Source organism: Enhydra lutris, unplaced genomic scaffold (genome assembly GCF_002288905.1).
Source record: "Enhydra lutris kenyoni isolate GAN:26980312 unplaced genomic scaffold, ASM228890v2 scaffoldscaffold14, whole genome shotgun sequence".
NCBI classification, from domain to species: Eukaryota; Metazoa; Chordata; class Mammalia; order Carnivora; family Mustelidae; genus Enhydra; species Enhydra lutris.
The window spans coordinates 3254148-3268613 of NW_019154098.1; the positions used below are offsets into that span (position 1 = coordinate 3254148).

Here is a 14466-nt window from a genome sequence, read left to right on the forward strand (position 1 = left end):
CAGGAGACAGAGGGCTCTGCATTGTGTTCTGAAGACAGACTGACAGACTGACAGTCACCAGGTAAAGGGGCCAGGGAGGTGGCTCAGGTGGCAGGAGCAGCCCGGGCAGGGGCAGGAAGCTTGTGTGGTGGGGGCTGAGGTCAGTGCCCGGTGTGGCACGGTCCATGCCCCAGGCTTCAGTGGGGAGGCTGTTCCCACTGGCTCGGAGGACCCTGGAGAGGACCTGTCCTGCAGGGCTTTAGAGGAACTTGGTTTTTATTAAAACTGACAACAGAGGGAGGCAGTGAAGGGTGTCAGTGGGGAGGGGCCTTTCAGAGAGGGGTTAGTGGTTTTGTTCTGCACAAAGAGGGGGTTGGGATGGTTGGAGCGGTTCAGTCCCATTGAGACCGTCCATTCATGTGTTTATTCATAACAAATTTTTGAGTGTCCAGGGGAGAAGGATGGAGGCACAGTAGTAAGCAAAAAGTCCTTGCCTTTTTGGAGCTTACAAACGTCAGAGGTTGATTCAGCACGGAGTGTTCTAGGAATGCAGCTGGAGCATCTAACCCAGAGTGCAGAGACAGGAGGCAGGGAGGGCTTTCTTTCTTTCTTTCTTTCTTTCTTTTTTTAAGATTTTGTTTATTTATTTGACAGAGAAATCACAAGCAGGCAGAGAGGCAGGTGGGGGGGGCAGGCCCCCTGCTGAGCCTCGATGCGGGGCTCGATCCCAGGACCCTGAGATCATGACCTGAGCCGAAGGCAGAGGCTTAACCCACTGAGCCACCCAGGTGCCCCAGGGAGGGCTTTCTTGAGAAACTGATGGTGGAAATGAGCCCTAAGGAGAGTGTGAAGGATTAGGCAGGAGGTCACTGGGGACCCTGGTAAGCAGGAAGGTGAAGCTGTAGAGTGCAGGGCAGTGGGAGGAGGGGAGGCAGGGGCAGCGGGAGGAGAGCTAGAACTGTGCTGGGTGTTTGAGGCTGGGGAGTGACCTAATCAGATTTACTGCCTGGGAACAGCCCCCCCGCCCTTGTGTGTGTGTGCGCGCACACATGTATATAGCAGGGACATGGCAGAGGGACCCTACAGAGTGGAGGTATCCAGTGGGGGAAGGCAGGGCAGTACAGGGGTGGTGTTTCTTACAGGGCAGGGAGGGCTTGCTGGTGGGGGGCCATCCTCACAGTGCCGCAGGGCAGGGCAGGAGACTGGCCTTTCCTTTTCTGTCTCTCCCCTGCCCTACCGGACAGTCTTAGTTCAGCCAGTACTGGGAATGGGGTGCTGAGTCCCAGAGCCAGAGCATGGGGAGAGCTCGTCGCTTAGGTCTGGAGACTTAACTTCGTGTCGAGGGCTGTCAGTAACGTTCACTTAGCTGGAAACTTTGCGTGTCGTGGATTTCCACGGGGGTTTTATTCTTGATGTGATTGCTTCCTCAGAGTGATAATTTAATACAGCTGCTATTTTTCTTGAAAAAAGGCTTATCTTTTAAGAAATTTAGTGTTTAAAAGAATAGGAATATTTCAAAATGGTAAAGGAAAGTTTGGTATGGTTTCTTTGGTTTCTGAGTAGATAGAAGCCTTTGCATTATCTAAGGCCGTTTCCTTGCCCGTATTCAAGGAGCTGTTGGTGATGCCAGGTCCCACCCGCTCAAGGCATTCCTGGGGCCTGCTCTGATGGAGTGGAGGTAGAGGTCTTGTCTGCCCACACCAAGTGGCTGGCCTTTGATATGCCCCATAGCTCTCTTCATAAAATAATAATGGGTTTGAAGTTAAGAAAGTGGAAGATAATTGATTTTTTTTTTAAAGAGCTGAAACATCAACTTTCTTGTGCTGATGTCATGGAAAATTTGCGGAGGAAAATCCTACGTCTAGTGTTGCTAAGTGAAATGCGCAGCGGAAGTCCCACGTTCCTGTCCCCTCTAGAAAATAACTGGGCAGGTGTTTGTGAGGTCAGGACCCTTCCAGCTCCCACACTGGCCGTGACGGCCGCTGCCTTTCAATCATGGAGCCTCAGGTTGCCTTCTTAGCCTTTTTGGGTCGCGGGAGAGTTGAATAGTGCTCTGCTGGTGTGCTTTGGGGGCAGAAGTGGTGAACCAGCGGTGACGCGCGTCTGTGCGTTGTGTTTCGTAGACACTACAAGAAGCGGTGCCAAGGGCGCATGCGCAAGCACGTGGGGGATTTGTGCCTCCAGGCTGGGATGCTGCAGGACTCCTTGGTGCACTACCACATGTCCGTGGAGCTCCTCCGCTCCGTGAATGACTTCCTGTGGCTTGGAGGTAAGATCCTCTCGCGCGGACAGCACGTATGCCATTAGAGCGACTGTTACTTGAAATAAGAGAACACAGAGAAAAGTGGTTCTAAAAATGAAGGGTGCGGGAGGAAAGCAGTCGGCTGTCTGGTTGCTGCGGGGGATGGTCTGGGGTGCTGCCGCCTCGTCTGCGGCCCGGTCTGCTTTCCGCACCACCCCCGCCTCGCTGCACCTCCCCCGCCCCCAGCCCCACACTGCGGTCCTGTGCACCTGCATGCACTTTCCCGGACAGTGTGCTGCCTTTCCTTGATCCTCTGGGCTCTCTTGGGCTTGTTTTTTTTTTTTTTTTTTTAAAGATTTTATTTATTTACTTGATAGAGATCACAAGTAGGCAGAGAGAGAGAGAGAGAGAGAGGGAAGCAGGGTCCCCGCTGAGCAGAGAGCCGGATGCGGGGCTCGATCCCAGGACCCTGAGATCATGACCTGAGCCGAAGGCAGAGGCTTTAACCCACTGAGCCACCCAGGCGCCCCACTCTTGGGCTTGTTTTTAAGCACATCTTGCCCTCTGCTTAGAATGCCGCTCTCCCCCTTGGTCATCTCTCTCCCTCATTCTTTAGAACCTTGTCTGTACGTTAGCTGGTGGCTGAATCAACTGCCTATGGTACGCCCATTCAGTGGAATGTTAATAAGACATGAAAATGTTGGACAGTTAGGGGCGCCTGGGGGCTCAGCTGTTAAGTGTCTGCCTTCAGCTGGGGTCATGATCCCAGGGTCCTGGGATCTAGCCCCGCACTGGGCTCCCTGCTCAGCAGGAAGCCTGCTTCTCCCTCACCCACTCCCCCTGTGTGTGTTCCCTCACTCGCTGTGTCTCTGTCAAATTAATAAATCTTAAAAAAAAAAAAAGAATATGTTGGGCAATTAAAAAAAAAGGAAAAAAAGACATGCAGGTGTGGAAGGTGACAGCATGGGGAATGTGTCAGGAACAGGGTAGTACCAAGGTGTGGTGACGGATGGTGACTCCGCCTGTCTGGGTGAGCCTGGGTAATTGTATGGAACACCTGAATCCGTGCGTTGTACGCCTGACATGAGTGTCCCGTCGTCTGTGTGCTGCAGCTCAGTAAACGAAAGACGCAGAGCTGCACGAGGTCCCGGTGCCCTCCAGCCTGGGCGAGCCCTGACAGCACCACGTTAAGAGCAGGGAGCCGGACACACAGGGCCAACTCTTATCTGGAATGTCCCGAAAAGTCAGGGGACCAATGACTGGCTTCCAGGGGCTGGGCAGAGGGGCGTGTGCGTGCTGGTGGCTGCGGGGCTTCCCACAGGGAAGGGGTGATGAAAACCCCTCCTGAGGTCCTGGAATTAGATGGTGTGAAGGCCCCACACCTGTGAATTGGACAGCGTTCCCCCTGCCCCGTGGTCATGCCCTGTGAGTTACCTTTCAATGTAAAACCCTCACCAGCACGTTAGAAACCTACTTCAAAGCAGCGCCTTCTCCCAGCCCTCCAGGCAGGGGCCTGCGGTGTCTTGCGAGGCCTGCCTGTGACGGAGCTTGCCCTCTGCGCTGGAATTGTGTGTTTACATGTGTTTTCCCTTCGGGGCCCACCTCCTGGGGGTGGCGTGGGAGGCACGGTCTCTGCGTGTCCATCCTCAGCTGACCGTGCGTGTCCCGTCGTGCTGTTGGAGAAACGTGTGAGTGCGGAGGGTGAGTCAGGCGGCCGGGCAGCTGGACGACGAGTCCGAATGAAGAAATGAAGTCAGTTCTTCGGTAAATGTTTAGCAGTGTACTGTGGGGCACTTTAAATGGAAGACATTCTTTCTTTTTTTTTTTTTAATTTTTTTATTTATTTGACAGATCACAAGCAGGCAGAGAGGCAGGCAGAGAGAGAGAGAGGAGGAGGCAGGCTCCCTGCTGAGCAGAGAGCCTGACGTGAGGCTCGATCCCAGGACCCCGGGACCGTGACCTGAGCTGAAGGCAGAGGCCTTAACCACTGAGCCACCCAGGCGCCCCAATGGAAGACATTCTTAAAATGGACTTCTGTGTGTTTTTTTTTTCCTAGAGATTTATTTGCAGAGAGAGACACAGTGAGAAGGGGAACACAAGCAGGGGGAGTGGGAGAGGGAGAAGCAGGCTCCCCTCTGCGCAGGGAGCCCGATGCCAGGATGGATCAGGGTCCTGGGATCATGACCTGAGCCGAAGCAGACACTCGACGACGGAGCCCCCAGGTGCCCCTTAAAATGGGCTTTTCCACTTCAGAATGTGGTTTCTCAAAGAGGCTAGAGATTGGGTGGCAGACTGTATCCGTACCCCAGCAAGCCAGAATGTCAAGGCCCTGGCAGCAGACACTTACCCAGGAAGAATGGCCCCCGGTCACGTGGGGGGCCACAGAGTGATAAGCCGCATCCGTGGGGTTCCTGGGGCCGGATGCCCCTGGGGTTCTCCCGCAGCCTGTCCTAGGCCTGTAGCGCTCTCCCACAGGCTCCACGACCCATGGCTTCGGAGGGGGTCCCAGGCAGACGCAGACAGGAGAGCCTAGCTCCCTCGCATCCAGCCAGACGTTAAAGACATTTGTAAAAGTGTAAAACAGAGCGGCTCTGCCCGCGTGCTTTTGTTTTGGAAATTAGTGTTCATAAGCATGGAACACGGAGTGGGCTTACTGTGGTTTTATACGGAATGAACACGTATTTAAATGTTTTCTTAGTTTTATTTTGAGATGGGGTGAGCATCTGTAGGTGTGCTTGGCACAGGGGAAGGTCTTTCGGTGATTTTCCACGGTGTCGAAGGGTGCTAAGACCACGACGCTTGAGGACCGCTGCAGGAATGGGGCGGGCGCTGAGGCAGGACGAGGCAGGCGTGTGGCTGTAACTGTCCACGCAGAAGAGCAAAGCGCGTTGCCTCTGAGGAGGAGACAGGCTTGCGGGTGTTGGCCCCGAGGGTGCCAGGTGCATTTGGGTGTGCGACGGGACGGGGCGTTGCGGTCCTGCTTTGCTGGTCTTGTTTTGGCTTATTGTCAACGGGGGCATTTTCTGCCACCCAGCTCCGTAGCGCCGGAACCGGGCACACAGCCTGCCTCCTGGTGGGCGCTCAGCTGCCGGTCAGAGGGACGAGCTGGCTGGCCTGAGGCACGTGTGTGCCAGCCTCCCAGTGAGGCCTGGCGTCTCCCCGGAGGGTTTGGTGTTGCCCGCGTGGGCCGGCCCTGGGGAAGGGTGTTGGTAGCACGTTCCTCTGTAACCAAACCAGTGATCTGTAGCTTCGATCTTTGTTTTGGGGGAAAAATGGACATTTCTGCATAACTGATTTGTTCGGATCATTCTTAGCCACTGCAGTTGGAGCTTGGGATGGGCCGCTCACTTGGCTGACCGTGCTTTTCTTCCCACACCCAGCTGCCCTTGAAGGGCTGTGTTCCGCTTCTGTCATCTACCACTATCCTGGCGGGACTGGGGGCAGGACGGGAGCACGGAGGTTCCAGGGCAGCTCACTTCCTGCGGAAGCAGCCAACAGACACCGGCCAGGTAAGCGCTGCACGGCCCTCCCTCCCAGCCTCACTCAGGGTCAGAAGCAGGGGGCGGGGCTCGAGCATTAGTTGCCCTCTGGGTTACACCTGAGAAATGTTCAGATGAAACATGACGGTTGAGTCACGAATCTTGCATGAGACTTCTCTTCCACTTTCATTGCACATTGAGCTCATGGAATCTTACTCTTCATGGATTGCAATGATTGGTTGATTTCTGGAACACTTGAATGAGTTTCTTGGTAGCCTGACCTCAAAGTTCTGTGCCTGGGTCTTTTTCTTAATTTTTGTGTATTTAGGGAAGCTGGTCCCAGATGTTGACTTCAACAGCGAGTTCAGGGCCTGGGCTGTTCCTCATTTTCTGGTTTGACGAGGTTCTCTTAACACGCTCGAGTTCCTTACGTTTGTCAGCACCCGTGAGGAGTAAAAAAGTCTTTGGAGGAGCAGAGTCACAAGTGCTTGTCCCATGAACTTGACCCTTCTGACCCTTAATGAATGACCTGTAGCCTCGGTCATGAAGATAAGAGCACAGATCCCAGGGGTCAAGGCTTTAACACAGTTGCTAGGCGTGTTTTGATCGATGGGATGTTTGGACACCTTTCCCCCCAGAGAGAAAGCCCCGGGTGGCTCATGTGTGTTGGCTGGGGAAGTGGCCTGAGTGTGTGGTCTCCTGAGTTACACCTTCTCCCGTGGCCAACAGAGAGTGTAGAAGGCTTTTAGGAGCTGGTTTCCCGTGGCGGCACAGCTGGAACCGGTGCATCTTTTGTAGGACTGCTACAGGTGGGTCTGTAATGATTCTGGAAAATTTATTTCATCCTTCTTCAGCACGGTGTGCCTCACGATTTCCGTCATCCCCCAGTTGTGTGTGGGGAAGGGGAAGCAGGCTGAGAAGGGGTGAGAGGGATGCGGAGTCTGAGGCCAGGCGTGCCTCCCTCTCCTGTGCTTGGACGCTGACTGGGGTTGGCTGTGGGGGTGCCGGGCCTCCTCCTGGTTGCAGTCTTGCCCGCCCTGCTGTGGGTCCCCACATCTCCCCCCCCCACTGGCTTTGCTTCCTCCTGAGAAGACTGGCTCGTGCTCTCTCTGGGAGCCTTTTGTTGGAGGTGGTGATTTCCCCCTGTGATCTGAAGAGTTCTAATGTGTTGAGACTGTTCTACAGATATGATTAGTGAGACTCTGTAGACACTTTTTAGAGAAAGATTTCATTTTCCCCCTTTGCTGCATGTAGGCAAAGAAAAGGTTTAGACTTTGTTTCAAACGCTGCTTTGTCTGCAGTAGAGAAGTGTCTCTCCTTAGCTCCGCAGAGTGTAAAGGGCTCAGGCTTTCCAACTTTTGGTGACAGCCGATGGCAACGCGGTGCGGTAAAGCCCAGGCCAGGGCAGACAGAGCACACCGGTCCCACTTCACTTCCCTTCATGCAGAGAGGGGTCCACGTCCGTCACTGCGCTCCGTCTCACATGTTGGTTTATCTTGGACGGTGACTTCAGGCTTGTCTGTCTGTGGCCCCTCATCTTACGGCAGGGGTGTATGGCATCTGCTGTCTGGGTGAGGAGCAGGCAGCCTGATTACCTGACATTCTCCTTGAGTTCCTTTCTTAGCAGCAGAAATGCGGATGTCACTTACTGTCCTCGTCACCTGGACTGTTCCGTCTCCTGGTGCCTCAGTTTTTCTGTCTCTGAGATGGGGAAGATAGTGACAGCACTTCCCTTGAAGGGTTTCCATGAAGGTGTGTGAGACGCACACATGGAGGACCCAGACCCACCCTCCGTGGCCCTGGAAAACTGTTAGTGCCCACGGCAGCCAGAGCATTAGTGTGGATGGTATGAATTCACGCGTTTGGATTTCCAGCGCATGTCCTCCTGTCGAGTTACTCTGGTCGCGAAAGACTTCTGTAGTCCCCACACCCTCTTTACTTTAGTTCTCCTTTTGTCTGAAATTTCTTTTTTAAACTTTCTTTGTATCCAAAAGTTAGAGGCCACAGGTTCTTTTTTTTTTCTTGGAGACTTGCCTGTGAACCTGTAAGTCTATGTAATAAATGAACAAAACCTGGTTTATTAAAAAAAATCACCAGTATGTTCTGCAATCAACCTGAAAAGAAATGCTCATTGACTTGTAGATGTTTCTTCTCTGGGGTTACTTCTTCTCTTTGGCCTGTCTTAGTTTGTTAATCATCACCATCATCATTATCAACAAAATAGCTACGGATTATTCCCGACCTGCCTGCCCGGCCAGGAGCTGTACTCAGTGCTGCCCTTACGTCCTGCCTCCCGGCCGGTGTGCAAGGACACATACCCGTGTCTGCTTTGTTGATCAAGGCTGAAAGACATTGAAAGAGATGCGTCCCCGGCCCCATGCCGTGAGGGGCTGAGGCCTGCCTGGGGTGGGCAGGCTGGTCTGACTGCAGGCCCTTGCTCTGTTGCTCCGCTAACCAGTCTCACTGACTGGTTTCCCGAACATCGGGGAGTTCATCGGTGCCAGACTTCCGTGGTCTCAGCCTGATGTGGCTTGAAAGGAGAGATGTCGGGGGGACTGTGAGACAGAAGGGTATAGACTGAACTTGGACACTTCTGCAGTTGATTTAGTCTCTGCCAACACAGTAAAAAGTTAATATTTTAGCTCCATACGCACTAAAAATAAGACATTTTAAAAATGATGACGGTGCAGAAGAGAAGTGGGCTTTGACATTCCAGACGTTGCTAATGACTTAGTACTTGTTTTTCTCTGGTGATGCTTATTGGGAGAAAAAGTTAGACTTGGTTTTATGTAGTCAAGAGTACGGAAGGAAAGATTAAGTTAGTGAATGTTGAGAGAAGGCAACAATCTAGATTCTTTTTTTTTCTGATGATGAATATGTAGGTTTTATGGGACTTGGGGCTTGTCAGCCTTCCTTTTTATGGCCCAAGTCTATTTCCTCACTTGTGGAATGTGAGTGTTACTTGATTTGTGTGATCGTGAGAGTTGGCTACCTTGTGTACAAAGCACCTAGGAGGTGCTCAGTAAACTTTTGCTGAGTATCTAGAAGTATCAGCTTGGAAGACTGAAGAGGACGGTCTGTTTCCGATCTGATTCTGATTTGCTCAGTAGTGTCTGTGTGTGACAGTCCGAGTATGACTTAACGTGATGCGGATACGGTGACAGTTCTTAGTGAAGCAGGAAGCTTTGATGAAATCGGCGTCATTCTAGTAAGACGGGAGAACAGCGGAATTGCCTTAAGCTGGGGACTTGATGGTTTTTTGTATAGAATGTATGCTTTTACAACTCAGAAGTCATATTGCCTTGTACTCATTCACTAAAACCTTTAAATTGCTAGGATGTTGACCATAGCCAGTACGTTTAGAAAAATGGATATTGAGCTGTTTTCAGGGAATAAGCTTCTCTCTTTTGTGAGTGAAGAAAATTTTGATTTTTTTCTGTACTCTTAATAGGTTAAAAAAAATCAAGACGTTGATTTGACACTGTCCTTTTATTTTAAATAGAAGGAATAAAAGGGGGGCATCTCATGCTGTTTTACTGTGAAAATAAACATTTTTGTATGTTAACACAGTTGTATGATTTCTAGTCACCGGCTCTTCTGGAAGCACGAGACACTTAGACCACCTGCTGTGGGGAAAACAGCTGTGATTCTGTGCGTCCGGGTTGGCGTGGCTCTGGTGGGCGCTGGTAGGGTGCGAGACGCGAGGACTAGGAGTTCGCTTTGCTGCTGAGTGCTGGGAGGACAGACTCTCTGGGCCTCAGGCCCCTGAGAATGCGGGGGCAGGACTGGATGCCCAGGACCCCTTCCCGCTAAGGTTGGTTTCCATGAGCCTGTGTCTTGTTTAAGGCTCCAGATTAAGTGCTGAACGCAGCGCCCCTTCCTACAGCGCAGTTTTGTGGGTGCTAGCGCGGCTGTTGGTGAGGTCCCTGAGCAGCCAGCCCGTTTTTAGCAACCTCACCGACCTTTTCTTAGACGCGGGCGAGTTTGGCGGCCCCTTTCCCAGCAACTCGGAGCGCTGCTCTGTGGCCATAGGTGGCGCTGTTGCACCTTTGAAGAGTCTTCAGTTTCCCGTTTGCGAGAGCCTTGACCGACGGTCCTCTAACTGGGTTTTTTGTTTAATGCTTCGGAGTAGTCCAGAGTCCATTATGTCTGGGTGTTCCAGTTATTCCTTATTTTTATTCCGTCATCTCGGTGTGAACGTTTCAACTGCGTGAACGATGGGGAGAGCGGCTTTTCCTCCGGTGGTAGAGACCCGTCAGCCAGGCTCTCGTAAACGAGGTAGAAACACTCCCGGGCGTGCCTGGACGCGGAGAACGCGGAGTCCCCGGGTGTTCACCAGTGGGGGGTGATTTGGTTGCAGGGACCAAGCCTCGTGTTTTGATCGGGTGGGAGTGCGCACGCCGCTGCTTGCCGGTGGGAGCCTGAGTCCATGCTTTCCGAGTCTCCTCCTCCGAGACACAAGGACGCTAATGTCTGCTTTGCAGAATTGGGAGGATCAGAGAGAAATATGTGAAGTGTTTAGCCCAGTCGTTATCTCATAAAAGAGCTCGTGAACTTGGGCTGTTTTTCTGCACGAAGCCATCATTTTATAGTCTTCGGGGGATGGCTAAGGGTTTGAAATATGAAAATGATGGTTTTTGGAAGCAAGATGCAATTAAGAATGAGGGAACGGTTTGAGGAGAGTCAGCAGTTCCTGTGCTCAGACTTGTGCAACAGCACCGGAGATGGGCCCAGTATGTGGTCACTCTGAACCCAGAAATCACAGAACTTTGTGTTAATTAGTGTTTCTTGGGGCTTCAGGGGGCCCAGTCATTGCACTCCTGTTTTCCCCACCAGCCAGCTGGGAGACAAGATGGAAGAGGAGGCAAGTGGAGACAATGGGCACCTTTAATACTGGTAAAGCCCCATTCTCCACGAGCTTTAGGGATGCAGGAGAATGGGCAGGTGTACCAATGTAATCCTTCCACCCTCACAGTTGTGCCCATCTTACAGATGTGGAAATCAAGGTACAGACAGGGTAAGTAACCTGACCAGGCTTACAGAGCTAGCGAGTGTCAGTGCAGGGGTCTTGGCTCCCAGAGGCTGGCTTCAGGGCGTCAGCCTGTCTGTAGATCAGCAGGGGCAGCTATCCGTGAGTCAGGGCTCGGCCAGTCTAGAAAGAGTGGCAGAGGGAGAGTTCCATGAGTGTTGACCGTGAGAGACTGTGACTGTCACCGTGATCAGCCTTGATCACTCATCTAGGCCGCAGGTCTATCCCTGTAACAGAAAGGGAGTCCCAGTTAATCTAGGAAAACCCCTTCCTATTCGGCTTCTGTCCATGCTCACCACATCACCTCCTGCCTGTGATTGGGCCGTTGAGGAGAAAAGTGCTGATTGTTGAACTGTGATATTTTGGTCTGATTGATGATTATGTCTTCTATTGCATTAGTAAGTCCAGCCTCCACTTTTCGTATGTGAGTCTTTTAGGAGTTTGGTTAATGTGGAATCAGTCTGTTGGAGCCTGATGATGCTGATAATCCCATCCCTGAGCACCTCGAGGTACTTCTGCCCATGCAGACCTGGCTGGAAGTCACCCTGTCTCTCACCGCGTGATTTCTTCAGACAGCACTGTTCCCCCGCCCCCACCCACATAAGACAAGGGCCCTTCTGACTAGGCCAGATAATAGCGAAGTCCACAGGCTTCCCCTCCCAATCAGAAAACTCTCAGTGCCTAAAAGGGAGCTAATGAAAGGCTTCCAGGAAGTCCACTTAGAGGTTAAAGTCCATTTGGGAAATGCTGTCCATTTTTGTTCGCAGCTGAGCTTTTCCTCTGCTGTTTGAGAAAACGGTCTGCGCCATGTGGCTTACCGACCGCTGTTAGACTCCACGACGGGGACTCAAAAGGCAGGAGAGGGCGGTTTCAGGCGGCCCGTCCACACCAGTGAGAAGCGAGAGTCGGCCGCCTGTGTGAGCCACGAGACGAAGATTTTTACATGTTGAACAAGAGAACTTTGAAAGCTCTGCCTTCGGGGTGCCCTTAGTATGGGGCCGAGTTCATCACTGGATGAGCTGAGAGGTCGAATAATCCATGATGGGGAGAATGAGCAGAGCAGGGAGGAGTCCCAGCCACGCCCCCTACTTCACGGGTATGGGGCCGTGTAAGGTATCTGACCGGTTTGACACCGAACAAAGAGTTTCTAGCGTTATCTGGAAACCACGCATGCCCCAACGGTCCACGCAGCTGAGTGTCCCCGCGGCGTGGAGGTGGGGGCAGAGTGATGTGGGGCTGGCTCCTCTGACCGCTCTCCCCTCCGCAGCCCTGTGGCCTTAGTCATCACTGTCTCCCTTGCAGGGCTGCTCGGAGAGTCACACGCGCTGGCTGTCAAGCATGCTGCTTGGCGTGTGGTTGGTGTTCAGCAGGAAGCACCTGTTTGTTTATTATAATCGTGCCTTCTAGATTACAGTGAGTTCTTATCTGCATTGAAATTTAGACATCGCAGTACGCAAAGTAGCTCTTAGATAGGACTGTGGGACCCATTCTCGATGTAAGGGATTGAGTAACTGCGCTAGTGCAGTAAGAATTTGTATCGCTGGGACATACCTTCTTGAATCTTGCTAACATGTTTAAAAATGATCGTAGGTAATGATAAATACAACTCTTGGAACCAGTACTTCTCAGGGTATGTTTTGCCATCATGGGAAATTGCATTCTGCAGAGAAGGCTAATTAGATCGCGTGGACACTTGGGTGGTCGGGCAGACGATCGAGCTTCTTGATAATAACGGAGGGAACTCTTTTGTGTTGTACCTTCTCAGAGCTGGGAATCCTCAGCCTGTGAAGCATCCAGGAATTCAGTGAGTGTGTGTGTGAGCGAGTGTGAGTGTGAGATTTCAGGGGGATGGCGCCAAGTTCCTTGCGATAACTTTGCCCTCCATTCCACGCTTTGTCATTTGGCTTATCTGTGGGAATGAGAAATTCTCCTACTTGATTAAGGAGGTTGGGGGAGTGCGCGTTGGGGGTTGGGAGGGCGGGAGGCAAGAGGCCCTCCACAGCGCAGCGTGGGAGGAATGGCCCCTGTTTCTTCTTTCCTCCAAAGTAAAACGGCACTAACCGGTGGTACGCTCGTCCTCAGAATTGCTCTCCTGATCGGATAGAAGTGCCTCAGATTTTACAAGGCGATGTGAATCATGAAATGTGATTAGTAGTTGTCTTTGAAAGTAGTTTTGTTTTCCAAATAAAAGACCGTAATCTGTTCTTTCTTCCAGGGGCACAGGAAGTTCTCATTGACCCAGGTACATGATCTATGTGCTTAGTTTCTTTTGGTTCTTTTTTTAAGTGCTTGTTTCATGGTGGTGTGAATGGATGGTTAAAATTTCTGGATTGTGATCTTTGGAACGTTCTGATTTAAGTAACTTTAAATCAGAACTGTCAAAAACCTGATTATTGTTTGGTCCTTGTCTGATGGGCCACCCGGTTGATTTATGCTGTCTGTTGAACAGGGGAATTCTTCCTCCGGCATGGGTAAGTGAATGATTTGCAATGATTTAAAATTCTTTGAATGCATTGAGCATGCTTGTCCAGTTAATTTCGAATTTATTCATAGTAATGACTCTGCTCTGATTTTGTGGTTTGTGCCCTTTCAATGTGAATTTCAATTCCCGATTGCTTCTTTGTATATGTATTCTTAACAGAGAAAGAAATTTTGTGTTTTTTACGGAGGTGGGTTTTTTTTTCTTAATTCTGTAATTAATATAGCAAAATTTCTTTTACTGCAGTGCCTAATTATTTCATAATGAGCTCTATTATTTTCTGGGTTAATTAGAATCAATGACAAAGGTAAATAAAAAGAAATGAAAAACTTCTTTCTTTTGAAGAACAGAAATCAGATAGTCATGTTAATAAATGTTTTGTGACCAGTGCGTTTATGTTCATCTCATTGTGTATCTCCATTCTGAAATGAAATAGCTTCAGGTTTGCAGATTCTTGTTTTAACATCTGTGTTGAATCCTCCCTCTAGACTGATGTTTTCTTTCTCTCTTTTTTAATTTTAAAAATTTCCCCCTCCTTAGTTTATTGGGATAAAATTGACATACAGTGGTACTAGTTTCCTATTAGGGTTTATGGAAGGTATAGAGAAAGGAAAACAGATGGCTTTGTTTTGTTTTCAGGAGACCTAGTTGGTGATGAGAAAATAATTTGGGGTTGGGCTGAAGAATTGAATGACACCCCCTCCCTGCCAGCTGAAAGAGATGAACAGTTAGATCAATGTTGGCTGCATTGGTATTTGGCCAATAGAGGTTGCTGAGTCCAATCTGGCCAGTTATGCCTGATGGAAAGTACTGAATTTTACTGTGTTGACCACTACTTGCCGGAGAATTAGATGTTTACACCAAGTAAAAGTGGCTTTTAGCTATCAGAAAACCAGTCATGTATTGAGATTAAAAAAAAAATACATCTTTTTTATATCTGAAACTTTTCAAAATAAGGTTGAATGGAGATGAAACTGATTTTAGAGTATTGGGGGCAGAAGGGGGAGGCATCTGCAGGCTTTGTTATATGGGAATGTGTGGGGATCCTGCTGTAGAGGTTGGAGCTGGCAGGAAGGAACTGGGAAACCAGCATTGGGTGTCTGAGGGCCTCTCCTGCAGCCTTCCCAAATTAGAGAAACATGGACTTGATCTTTGTTCCCAAGGAGAGCAAGTGCAATATTGAAGTTCTTCTCTCCCCCTACCTTCCAGTTCACGACACTTATGCCTTCTGGCCTCTGCTCATGGGGGCTTTTGTGCC

At 50.6% G+C, this 14466-nt stretch overlaps 1 protein-coding gene across 1 annotated transcript in view; it reads left to right on the forward strand.

The window, feature by feature from the left end:
* Positions 1-14466, forward strand: part of LOC111146550 (trafficking protein particle complex 9) — a 636638-nt gene that overhangs the window by 13443 nt on the left and 608729 nt on the right. Inside the window, exons 3-5 of the mRNA XM_022502135.1 lie at positions 2103-2248; positions 5602-5730; positions 12945-12971. Of these exons, the coding sequence (XP_022357843.1) occupies positions 2103-2248; positions 5602-5730; positions 12945-12971 (302 nt within the window). The remainder of the gene's footprint in view (positions 1-2102; positions 2249-5601; positions 5731-12944; positions 12972-14466) is intronic.